This window comes from Somniosus microcephalus, unplaced genomic scaffold (assembly GCF_052327205.1).
Source record: "Somniosus microcephalus isolate GS21.2 unplaced genomic scaffold, FLI_Smic_1.0 unresolved_chr9, whole genome shotgun sequence".
In the NCBI taxonomy this organism is placed as follows: domain Eukaryota; kingdom Metazoa; phylum Chordata; class Chondrichthyes; order Squaliformes; family Somniosidae; genus Somniosus; species Somniosus microcephalus.
Genome location: NW_028225187.1, coordinates 20160379 through 20173124, shown reverse-complemented (window position 1 = coordinate 20173124; position 12746 = coordinate 20160379). Strand labels below are relative to the sequence as shown.

Below are 12746 nucleotides of genomic sequence, written 5' to 3'. Positions count from 1 at the left end.
ACTCGAGCCCCATAATCCAGGCCCACACTCCCCGGTGCCAGTACTGAGGGAGCGCTGCACTGTCGGAAGTCGATGTATATACTCTAGGACTTGAGCCCCATAATCCAGACCCACACTCCCCGGTGCTAGGACTGAGGGAGTGCTCCACTGTCGGAGGTAGATGTATATACTCTAGGACTCGAGCCCCAAAATCCAGGCCCACACTCCCCGGTGCCAGTACTGAGGGAGTGCTGCACTGTCAGAGGTAGATGTATATACTCTAGGACTCGAGCCCCATAATCCAGGCCCACACTCCCCGGTGCCAGTACTGAGGGAGTGCTGCACTGTCGGAGGTAGATGTATATACTCTAGGACTCGAGCCCATAATCCAGGCCCACACTCCCCGGTGCCAGTACTGAGGGAGCACTGCACTGTCGGAGGTAGATGTATATACTCTAGGACTGGAGCTCCATAATCCAGACCCACACTCCCCGCTGCCAGTACTGAGGGAGCGCTGCACTGTCGGAGGTAGATGTATACACTCTAGGACTCGAGCCCCATAATCCAGGCCCACACTCCCCGGTGCCAGTACTGAGGGAGCGCTGCACTGTCGGAGGTAGATGTATATACTCTAGGACTCGAGCCCCATAATCCAGGCCTACACTCCCTGGTGCCAGTACTGAGGGAGCGCTGCACTGTTGGAGGTAGATGTATATACTCGAGGATTCGACCCCCATAATCCAGGCACACACTCCCCGGTGCCAGTACTGAAGGAGTGCTGCACTGTCGGAGGTAGATGTATATATTCTAGGACTCGAGCCCCATAATCCAGGCACACACTCCCCGGTGCCAGTATTGAGGGAGTGCTGCACTGTCGGAGGTAGATGTATATACTCTAGGACTCGAGCCCCATAATTCAGGCACACACTCCCCGGTGCCACTACTGAGGGAGTGCAGCACTGTCGGAGGTAGATGTATATACTCAAGGACTCCAGCCCCATAATCCAGGCCCACACTCCCCGGTGCCAGTACTGAGGGAGTGCTGCACTGTCGGAGGTAGATGTATATACTCTAGGACTCGAGCCCCATAATCCAGGCCCACACTCCCCGGTGCCAGTACTGAGGGAGCGCTGCACTGTCGGAGGTAGATGTATATACTCTAGCACTCGAGCCCCATAATCCAGGCCCACACTCCCCGGTGCCAGTACTGAGGGAGCGCTGCACTGTCGGAGGTAGATGTATATACCCTAGGACTTGAGCCCCATAATCCAGACCCACACTCCCCGGTGCCAGTACTGAGGGAGCGCTGCACTGTTGGAGGTAGATGTATATACTCTAGGACTCGAGCTCCATAATCCAGGCCCACACTCTCCGGTGCCAGTACTGAGGGAGCGCTGCACTGTCGGAGGTAGATGTATATACTCTAGGACTTGAGCCCCATAATCCAGGCCCACACTCCCCGGTGCCAGTACTGAGGGAGTGCTGCACTGTCGGAGGTAGATGTCTATACTCTAGGACTCGAGCCCCATAATCCAGGCCTACACTCCCCGGTGCCAGTACTGAGGGAGCGCTGCACTGTCGGAGGTAGATGTATATACTCGAGGATTCGACCCCCATAATCCAGGCACACACTCCCCGGTGCCAGTACTGAGGGAGTGCTGCACTGTCGGAGGTAGATGTATATACTCGAGGATTCGACCCCCATAATCCAGGCCCACACTCCCCGGTGCCAGTACTGAGGGAGCGCTGCACTGTCGGAGGTAGATGTATATACTCTAGGACTCGAGCCCCATAATCCAGGCACACACTCCCTGGTGCCACTACTGAGGGAGTGCAGCACTGTCGGAGGTAGATGTATATACTCTAGGACTCGAGCCCCATAATCCAGGCCCACACTCCCCGGTGCCAGTACTGGGGGAGTGCTGCACTGTCGGAGGTAGATGTATATACTCTAGGACTGGAGCCCCCTAATCCAGGCCCACACTCCCCGGTGCCAGTACTGAGGGAGCGCTGCACTGTCGGAAGTAGATGTATATACTCTAGGACTTGAGCCCCATAATACAGACCCACACTCCCCGGTGCCAGTACTGAGGGAGCGCTGCACTGTCGGAGGTAGATGTATATACTCCAGGACTCGAGCTCCATAATCCAGGCCCACACTCCCCGGTGCCAGTACTGAGGGAGCGCTGCACTGTCGGAGGTAGATGTATATACTCTAGGGCTCGAGCCCCATAATCCAGGCCCACACTCCCCGGTGCCAGTACTGAGGGAGCGCTGCACTGTCGGAGGTAGAAGTATATACTCTAGGACTCGAGCCCCATAATCCAGGCCCACACTCCCCAGTGCCAGTAGAGTCATAGAGTTATACAGCACGGATAGAGGCCCTGCGGCCCATTGTGTCCGCGCCGGCCATCAAGCCCTGTCTAATCTAATCCCATATTCCAGCATTTGGTCCGTAGCCTTGTATGCTATGGCATTTCAAGTGCTCATCCAAATGCTTCTTAAATGTTGTGAGGGTTTCTGCCTCCACAACCCTTTCAGGCAGTGAGTTCCAGACTCCAACCACCCTCTGGGTGAAAAAGTTCTTTCTCAAATCCCCTCTAAACCTCCCGCCCTTTACCTTGAATCTATGCCCCCTAGTTATTGACCCCTCTACTAAGGGAAAAAGCTCCTCAGTATCCATCCTATCTATGCCCCTCATAATTTTGTACACCTCAATCATGTCCCCCCTCAGCCTCCTCTGCTCCAAGGAAAACAAACCCAATCTGCCCAGTCTCTCTTCATAGCTGAAGCGCTCCAGCCCTGGTAACATCCTGGTGAATCTCCTCTGCACCCTCTCCAACGCGATCACATCCTTCCTGTAGTGTGGCAACCAGAACTGCACACAGTATTCCAGCTGTGGCCTAACCAATGTTTTATACAGCTCCATCATAACCTCCTTGCTCTTATATTCTATGCCTCGGCTAATGAAGGCAAGTATCCCATATGCCTTTTTTACCACCTTATCCACCTGTTCCGCCGCCTTCAGGGATCTGTGTACATGCACACCCAGATCCCTCTGACCCTCCGTCTTGCCTCGGGTCTTACCATTCATTGTGTATTCCCTTGCCTTGTTAGTCCCCCCAAAGTGCATCACCTCGCACTTTTCCGGGTTAAATTCCATTTGCCACTGTTCCGCCCATCTGACCAACCCATCTATATCGTCCTGCAGACTGAGGCTACCCTCCTCGCTATTTACCACCCTACCAATTTTTGTATCATCCGCGAACTTACTGATCATACCTTTTACATTCATATCCAAGTCATTAATGTAGACCACAAACAGCAAGGGACCCAGCACCGATCCCTGCGGTACCCCACCGGCCACAGGCTTCCAGTCACAAAAACAACCTTCGACCATCACCCTCTGCCTTCTGCCACTAAGCCAGTTTTGTATCCAATGTGCCAAGGCACCCTGGATTCCATGGGCTCTTACCTTCTTGACCAGTCTCCTGTGCGGGACTTTATCGAAGGCCTTACTGAAATCCATATATACCACATCCACTGCGTTACCCTCATCCACACACCTAGTCACCCCCTCAAAAAATTCAATCAAATTAGTCAGACATGATCTTCCCTTGACAAAGCCATGTTGACTATCCCTGATTAATCATTGCCTCTCCAAGTGGAGACAAATTTTGTCCCTCAGAATTTTTTCCAATAATTTTCCTACCACTGATGTTAGGCTCACTGGCCTGTAGTTCCCCGGTTTTTCCCTACTTCCCTTCTTGAATAATGGTACTACATTAGCGGTTCTCCAGTCCTCTGGCACATCCCCTGTGGCCAGAGAGGTTCTGAATATGTGTGTTAGAGCCCCCGCAATCTCCTCCTTTGCCTCACACAGCAGCCTGGGATACATTTCGTCCGGGCCTGGGGATTTATCCATTTTTAGGCCAGCTAAAACCGCCAATACCTCCTCCCTCTCGATGTTAATATGTTCGAGCATATCACAGTCCCACCGCCCTATTTCTATGTCTACAGCGTCCTTCTCCATAGTGAAAACAGATGCAAAAAATTCATTTAGAACCCCTCCTACATCTTCCGGCTCCACACACAGATTGCCACTTTTGTCCCTAATGGGCCCTATTTTTTCCCTAGTTATCCTCTTACCCTTAATATACTTATAAAACATCTTCGGATTTTCCTTTATTTTGCTCGCCAGTGTTATTTCATGGCCCCTCCTTGATCTCCTAATTTCTTTTTTTAAGTGTCCCCCTGCACTTTTTGTACTCCTCTAGGGCTTCCTCCGTCTTTAGCCTTTTGTATCTGCCAAAAGCCCTCCTTTTTTTCCTAATCCATTCTCGTATATCCCCTGACATCCAAGGTTCCCTGTGGTTTTTGGAACCACCCTTGACCTTTACGGGAACATGTTGCCATTGTATGATCTCAATCTCCCTTCTGAAAGCCTCCCATTGCTCCGATGCGGATTTTCCTACAAGTAGCTGATCCCAGTCCATTTTGGCCAGATCCTGCCTTATCCTATTAAAATCGGCCTTCCCCCAATTTAGAACCTTTATTTCCGGCCCATCCCTGTCCTTTTCCATGACCACCTTAAATCTTACCATATTATGGTCACTGTCACCAAAGTGCTCACCTACTAGCACTTTTTCCACTTGGCCGGCCACATTCCCTAGAATTAGGTCCAGTACCGCCCCCTCTCTTGTAGGACTTTCTACATGCTGGCTCAAAAAGCTCTCCTGGATGCACTTTAAGAATTCTGCACCCTCTGAGCCTTTCACACTCTGACTATCCCAGTTAATATTGGGGAAGTTGAAATCCCCCATTATTATTACCCTATTATTTGCACATTTCTCTGAGATTTGCCTACATATCTGTTCCTCTATCTCCCCCTGACTGTTTGGAGGCCTATAGTACACTCCCAGCAAAGTGCTTGCCCCCTTCTTGTTTTTAAGCTCCACCCATATGGCCTCATTAGAGGAACCTGCTAATATATCATCCCTCCTTACTGCTGTAATTGACTCCTTAATTAATATTGCGACACCCCCTCCTCTTATACCTCCCGCTCTGTCTCGCCTGAAGATTCTGTACCCCGGAATATTGAGCTGCCAGTCTTGCCCCTCCCTCAACCATGTCTCCGTGATAGCAACAATATCATACTCCCATGTGTTTATCAACACCTTCAGTTCATCCACCTTATTTGCAAGACTCCTTGCATTAAAATAGATGCCATCCAGCCTTGCCCTTATATATTTGCCCTGTCTACCAAGCTGACTTGTTTTTTTCTCTATAATTGGCAGCACATCACCCCCTATTTCAGCTCCCCTCTGTATCCCATCCCCCTGCCAAGTTAGTTTAAACCCCCCCCAACAGTGCTAGCAAACCTCCCCGCAAGGATATTTGTCCCGCTCTGGTTCAGGTGCAACCCGTCCGACTTGTACAAGTCCCACCTTTCCCAGAAGCAGGCCCAGTGATCCAGGAAAGTAAAACCCTCCCCCCTACACCAACTCTTTAGCCACGCATTCATCTGCTCTATCCTCCCATTCCTATACTCACTAGCACGTGGCACTGGGAGTAATCCAGAGATTACAACCTTTGAGGTCCTGCTCTTTAATCTGTTACCTAGCTCCCTAAATTCTTGATGCAGGACCTCATCCCCCTTCCTACCTATGTCGTTGGTCCCAATGTGGACCACGACCTCTGCCTGCTCACCCTCCCCCTTAAGAATGCCCTGTAGCCGCTCAGTGACATCCATGACCCTGGCCCCAGGGAGGCAACAAACCATCCTGGAGTCACGTTTGCGGCCACAGAAACGCCTATCTGTTCCCCTTACGATAGAATCCCCTACCACTATTGCTCTCCCACTCTTTTTCCTCCCTTTCTGAGCAGCAGAAGCGTCCCTGGTGCCAGGAAGCTGGCTGCTGCTGCCTTCCCCTAGTGAGTCATCCCCCTCAACAGTAGAGGGAGCGCTGCACTGTTGGAGGTAGATGTATATACTCTAGGACTCGAGCCCCATAATCCAGGCCCACAATCCCCGGTGCCAGTACTGAGGGAGCGCTGCACTGTCGGAGGTAGATGTATATACTCTAGGACTCGAGCCCCATAATCCAGGCCCACACTCCCCGGTGCCAGCACTGAGGGAGCGCTGCACTGTCGGAGGTAGATGTATATACTCTAGGACTCGAGCCCCATAATCCAGGCCCACACTCCCCGGTGCCAGTACTGAGGGAGCGCTGCACTGTCGGAGGTAGATGTATATACTCTAGGACTCGAGCTCCATAATACAGGCCCACACTCCCCGGTGCCAGTACTGAGGGAGCACTGCACTGTCGGAGGTAGATGTATATACTCTAGGACTCGAGCCCCATAATCCAGACCCACACTCCCCGCTGCCAGAAAGATTTATTAAGGTCCTTCCCCTTGGTTCCCCTCCAATTATAAATTCTCTTTGTTTTCACAGGAGGAGGATTACTTGACTGAATGGAGGGCCATCTGCCCATGACTGAGCCATTGGCCTCTGGCGGGTCTTGCTTGAGCCTGCGCAGTGGCCGCAAGATCGCCAGGGACCTGCGTCCAAAGACGGTCACCAGGGCCCATTCAAAGTCGCCGAGCTCCATGAACAGGCGCGGCGGTCGCAGGAGTACCAGGCGACCTTGCCCCCAGGGTCCAGAGGACGTCAAGGCTGCCCGTGATTCTACAGGAGGGACCTCCATCGTTCTAGCCTCCCCCAGGAGCAGGAGGACCAAGCGACCTTGCCCCCAGGGTCTTGAGAAGGCCAATGCAGACCATGGTTCTCAAGGAGGGACCTCCATCGCTCTCGCCTCCCCCAGAAGCAGGAAGACCAAGCAACGTTGCCCGCAGGGTCCAGAGAACGTCAATGCAGCCCTTGGTTCTACAGGAGGGACCTCCATCGCTCTCGCCTCCCCCAGGAGCAGGAGGACCAAGCGACCTTGCCCCCAGGGTCTTGAGAAGGTCAATGCAGACCATGGTTCTCAAGGAGGGACCTCCATCGCTCTCGCCTCCCCCAGGAGCAGGAGGACCAAGCGACCTTGCCCCCAGGGTCTTGAGAAGGCCAATGCAGACCATGGTTCTCAAGGAGGGACCTCCATCGCTCTCGCCTCCCCCAGAAGCAGGAAGACCAAGCAACGTTGCCCCCAGGGTCCAGAGAACGTCAATGCAGCCCTTGGTTCTACAGGAGGGACCTCCATCGCTCTCGCCTCCCCCAGGAGCAGGAGGACCAAGCGACCTTGCCCCCAGGGTCTTGAGAAGGTCAATGCAGCCCATGGTTCTACAGGAGGGACCTCCATCGCTCGCGCCTCCCCCAGGAGCAGGAGGACCAAGCGACCTTGCCCCCAGGGTCTTGAGAACGTCAATGCAGCCCATGGTTCTACAGGAGGGACCTCCATCGCTCTCGCCTCCCCCAGAAGCAGGAAGACCAAGCAACGTTGCCCCCAGGGTCCTGAGAACGTCAATGCAGCCCACGATTCTACAGGAGGGACCTCCATCGCTCGCGCCTACCGCGGGAGGCTGCGCAAAAGCACCACCCAACAACGGCCCCAGGGTCCAGAGCCGCTCGTTGGCGAGGAGGCCACCTCTGCCCCTCAACCCCCGAGGAAGAAGAAAAAGAAGCCCCTCCAGTGTCCCCAGTGCCCCCGGACCTTGGTGCACTCCTTCTCGCTGAAGAAGCACCTGCTCGCCCACCGCAGGGCCTCCAGGCTGACGTGCCCCCGCTGCGAGCGCAACTTCGGCCGGCAGGCGGCGCTGGATGGCCACCGGTGCCGGGGCCACCGGTGCCCCCACTGCGAGGTCAGCTTCCGCACCCTGGCGTCGCTGCTGGGCCACCAGCGGGTGCACCCCGAGGGCAAGAGCCACCAGTGCCCCCAGTGCCCCAAGCGGTTCTCGGCCCCCTCGGCCCTGAGCCGGCACCGGCGGACCCACCTGGCCAACAAGCCCTTCAAGTGCGGCCTGTGCGACAAGTCCTTCCTGGCCTCCACCGCCCTGCTGCTCCACCAGCGGCTGCACGCCGAGGCCAAGCCCTACCAGTGCCCGGACTGCGAGCGCTGCTACCGCCAGGCGTCCTCCCTGGCCGTCCACCGCCGCACCCACGGCGGGCAGCGGCCCTTCAACTGCCCCTTCTGCCCCAAGTCTTTCGGCCGCTGCTCCACGCTGACCGAGCACGTGCGTGTGCACACCGGGGAGCGGCCTTACCGCTGCGACCAGTGCCCCAAGAGCTTCGCCACCTCCTGCTCCCTCACCTACCACCGGCGCACCCACAGCGGCGAGAGGCCCTTCCGCTGCCCGCAGTGCCCGCGGGCGTTCAGCCGCTCCTCCGCCCTGGGGCTGCACCAGCGGCGGCACAGCGGGGCCCGGCCGTTCGCCTGCGAGCGCTGCGAGATGCGCTTCGCCCAGCGCGCCACCCTGCGGGTCCACCAGCGCATCCACACAGGCAGCCGCCCCTTCCGCTGCCGCCGGTGCCCCAAGACCTTCGCCCACCGCTCCTCCTTCAAGTACCACCAGCGGATCCACAGCGGCGAGCGCCCGCACCGCTGTCCCGAGTGCGGCAAGGGGCTGCTGACGGCCGGCTCGCTGGCCCGCCACCGGCTGGTCCACAGCGGCCGGCGGCCCTTCCCCTGCCCGCACTGTGCCAAGGGCTTCCTGGACTCCTCCAGCCTGCTGGCGCACCTGCGCGTCCACACCGGGGAGAGGCCCTTCTTGTGTCGGCGCTGCGGCCGCACCTTCGCCCAGTCCTCCTCGCTGCAGGCGCACCAGCGCACGCACAGGGAGACCGGCCCCCCGCCCGCGTCCGGCGCCCGCCCGCCCGCGTCCAGCGCCCCCACCCCACGTGCGCCCGCGCGCCGATCCAACAGGGGAGACGTGGCGGGCGAGCGGCAGGATGACCTCCTCCCCGTTCCCAATGTCGTACCACCCCCTGAATGAAGTTGGCCCCGTCGCTCCTCCTCGCCCAGACGTCCACCAGCGCCCCTTCACGGGGCAGGTCGAGGAGTTGGAATGGTCACCTGGTGGATCCGAGCTATACTGCCGGCCGTGCGTTGACTTTAGCACCGAGGAGCTTGGCTAATGTTGCTTGGACGTGTGGACAGGGGTCAATAGTAGGACAGAGGTAGCGTAGGGTTTTAGATAGATAGATATGGTTAGATAGATAGTTCGGGATGGATAGGGAGATAGATGGATACATACAGATAGAGAGAGAGATAGACTTAGATAGATAGAGAGAAATGGATAGGGATAGATAGATAGGTAGGTCGGATTAGATAGATACATAGACAGAGAGAGAGATGGATAGATACATGGACAGAGAGAGAGATGGATAGATACATGGACAGAGAGAGAGATGGATAGATACATAGACAGAGAGAGAGATGGATAGATACATGGACAGAGAGAGAGAGGGATAGATACATAGACAGAGAGAGAGATGGATAGATACATGGACAGAGAGGGAGAGATGGATAGATACATAGACAGAGAGAGAGGGATAGATACATGGACAGAGAGAGAGATGGATAGATACATAGACAGAGAGAGAGATGGATAGATACATGGACAGAGAGAGAGAGGGATAGATACATAGACAGAGAGAGAGATGGATAGATACATGGACAGAGAGGGAGATGGATAGATACATAGACAGAGGGAGAGATGGATAGATACATGGACAGAGAGGGAGATGGATAGATACATGGACAGAGAGAGAGATGGATAGATACATAGACAGAGAGAGAGATGGATAGATACATAGACAGACAGAGAGATGGATAGAGACATAGAGAGATAGAGAGAGAGAGAGATAGACTTAGAGAGAGAGAGAGAGAGAGAGAGAGAGAGATACATAGACAGAGAGAGAGATGGATAGATACATAGAGAGATAGAGAGAGAGAGATAGACTTAGAGAGAGAGATGGATAGATACATGGACAGAGAGAGAGAGGGATAGATACATGGACAGAGAGAGAGAGGGATAGATACATGGACAGAGAGAGAGATGGATAGATACATGGACAGAGAGAGAGAGGGATAGATACATGGACAGAGGGAGAGATGGATAGATACATGGACAGAGGGAGAGATGGATAGATACATAGACAGAGAGAGATGGATAGATACATGGACAGAGAGAGAGATGGATAGATACATGGACAGAGAGGGAGAGATGGATAGATACATAGACAGAGAGAGAGATGGATAGATACATGGACAGAGAAGGAGAGATGGATAGATACATAGACAGAGAGAGAGATGGATAGATACATAGACAGAGAGAGAGATGGATAGATACATGGACAGAGAGAGAGAGAGATAGATACATGGACAGAGAGAGAGATGGATAGATACATGGACAGAGAGAGAGATGGATAGATACATGGACAGAGAGAGAGATGGATAGATACATGGACAGAGAGAGAGATGGATAGATACATGGACAGAGAGGGAGAGATGGATAGATACATAGACAGAGAGAGAGATGGATAGATACATGGACAGAGAGAGAGATGGATAGATACATGGACAGAGAGGGAGAGATGGATAGATACATAGACAGAGAGAGAGCTGGATAGATACATAGAGAGAGAGGGAGAGATGGATAGATACATAGACAGAGAGAGAGATGGATAGATACATGGACAGAGAGAGAGATGGATAGATACATGGACAGAGAGAGAGATGGATAGATACATGGACAGAGAGAGAGATGGATAGATACATGGACAGAGAGGGAGAGATGGATAGATACATAGACAGAGAGAGAGATGGATAGATACATGGACAGAGAGAGAGATGGATAGATACATGGACAGAGAGGGAGAGATGGATAGATACATAGACAGAGAGAGAGCTGGATAGATACATAGAGAGAGAGGGAGAGATGGATAGATACATAGACAGAGAGAGAGATGGATAGATACATGGACAGAGAGAGAGATGGATAGCTACATGGACAGAGAGAGAGATGGATAGATACATAGACAGAGAGAGAGATGGATAGCTACATGGACAGAGAGAGAGATGGATAGATACATAGAGAGAGAGATGGATAGATACATGGACAGAGAGAGAGAGGGATAGATACATAGACAGAGAGAGAGATGGATAGATACATGGACAGAGAGGGAGAGATGGATAGATACATAGACAGAGAGAGAGGGATAGATACATGGACAGAGAGGGAGATGGATAGATACATAGACAGAGAGAGAGATGGATAGATACATGGACAGAGAGGGAGATGGATAGATACATGGACAGAGAGAGAGATGGATAGCTACATGGACAGAGAGAGAGATGGATAGATACATAGAGAGAGAGATGGATAGAAACATGGACAGAGAGAGAGAGGGATAGATACATAGACAGAGAGAGAGATGGATAGATACATGGACAGAGAGGGAGAGATGGATAGATACATAGACAGAGAGAGAGGGATAGATACATGGACAGAGAGGGAGATGGATAGATACATAGACAGAGAGAGAGATGGATAGATACATGGACAGAGAGGGAGAGGGATAGATACATAGACAGAGAGAGAGATGGATAGATACATGGACAGAGAGGGAGAGGGATAGATACATAGACAGAGAGAGAGATGGATAGATACATAGACAGAGAGAGAGATGGGTAGATACATAGAGAGAGAGAGAGAGATAGACTTAGAGAGAGAGAGAGAGAGAGAGAGATAGACTTAGAGAGAGAGATGGATAGATACATGGACAGAGAGAGAGATGGATAAATACATGGACAGAGAGAGAGATGGATAGACACATGGACAGAGAGAGAGATGGATAGATACATAGACAGAGAGAGAGATGGATAAATACATGGACAGAGAGAGAGATGGATAGATACATGGACAGAGAGAGAGAGTGATAGATACATAGACAGAGAGAGAGATGGATAGATACATGGACAGAGAGAGAGATGGATAGATACATGGACAGAGAGAGAGAGGGATAGATACATGGACAGAGGGAGAGATGGATAGATACATGGACAGAGAGAGAGATGGATAGATACATGGACAGAGAGAGAGATGGATAGATACATGGACAGAGAGAGAGATGGATAGATACATAGACAGAGAGAGAGATGGATAGATACATGGACAGAGAGAGAGATGGATAGATACATAGACAGAGAGAGAGATGGATAGATACATGGACAGAGGGAGAGATGGATAGATACATAGACAGAGAGAGAGATGGATAAATACATGGACAGAGAGAGAGATGGATAGATACATAGAGAGATAGAGAGAGAGAGATAGACTTAGAGAGAGAGATGGATAGATACATGGACAGAGAGAGAGATGGATAAATACATGGACAGAGAGAGAGATGGATAGATACATGGACAGAGAGAGAGATGGATAAATACATGGACAGAGAGAGAGATGGATAGATACATGGACAGAGAGAGAGATGGATAGATACATAGACAGAGAGAGAGATGGATAAATACATGGACAGAGAGAGAGATGGATAGATACATGGACAGAGAGAGAGATGGATAGATACATGGACAGAGAGAGAGAGGGATAGATACATGGACAGAGGGAGAGATGGATAGATACATAGACAGAGAGAGAGATGGATAGATACATGGACAGAGAGAGAGATGGATAGATACATAGACAGAGAGAGAGATGGATAGATACATGGACAGAGGGAGAGATGGATAGATACATAGACAGAGAGAGAGATGGATAAATACATGGACAGAGAGAGAGATGGATAGATACATGGACAAAGAGAG

General features: G+C 52.3%; 1 protein-coding gene across 1 annotated transcript; it reads left to right on the top strand.

Moving 5' to 3' along the window:
• The first annotated feature begins 6474 nt into the window (after window positions 1–6474).
• On the top strand, window positions 6475–9318 carry LOC147084875 (uncharacterized). Its single transcript, XM_085979359.1, has one exon. It carries the CDS (start codon window positions 6475–6477, stop codon window positions 8911–8913), a length of 2439 nt encoding a protein of 812 aa, XP_085835485.1. The 3' UTR covers window positions 8914–9318.
• Window positions 9319–12746: the final 3428 nt, after the last annotated feature.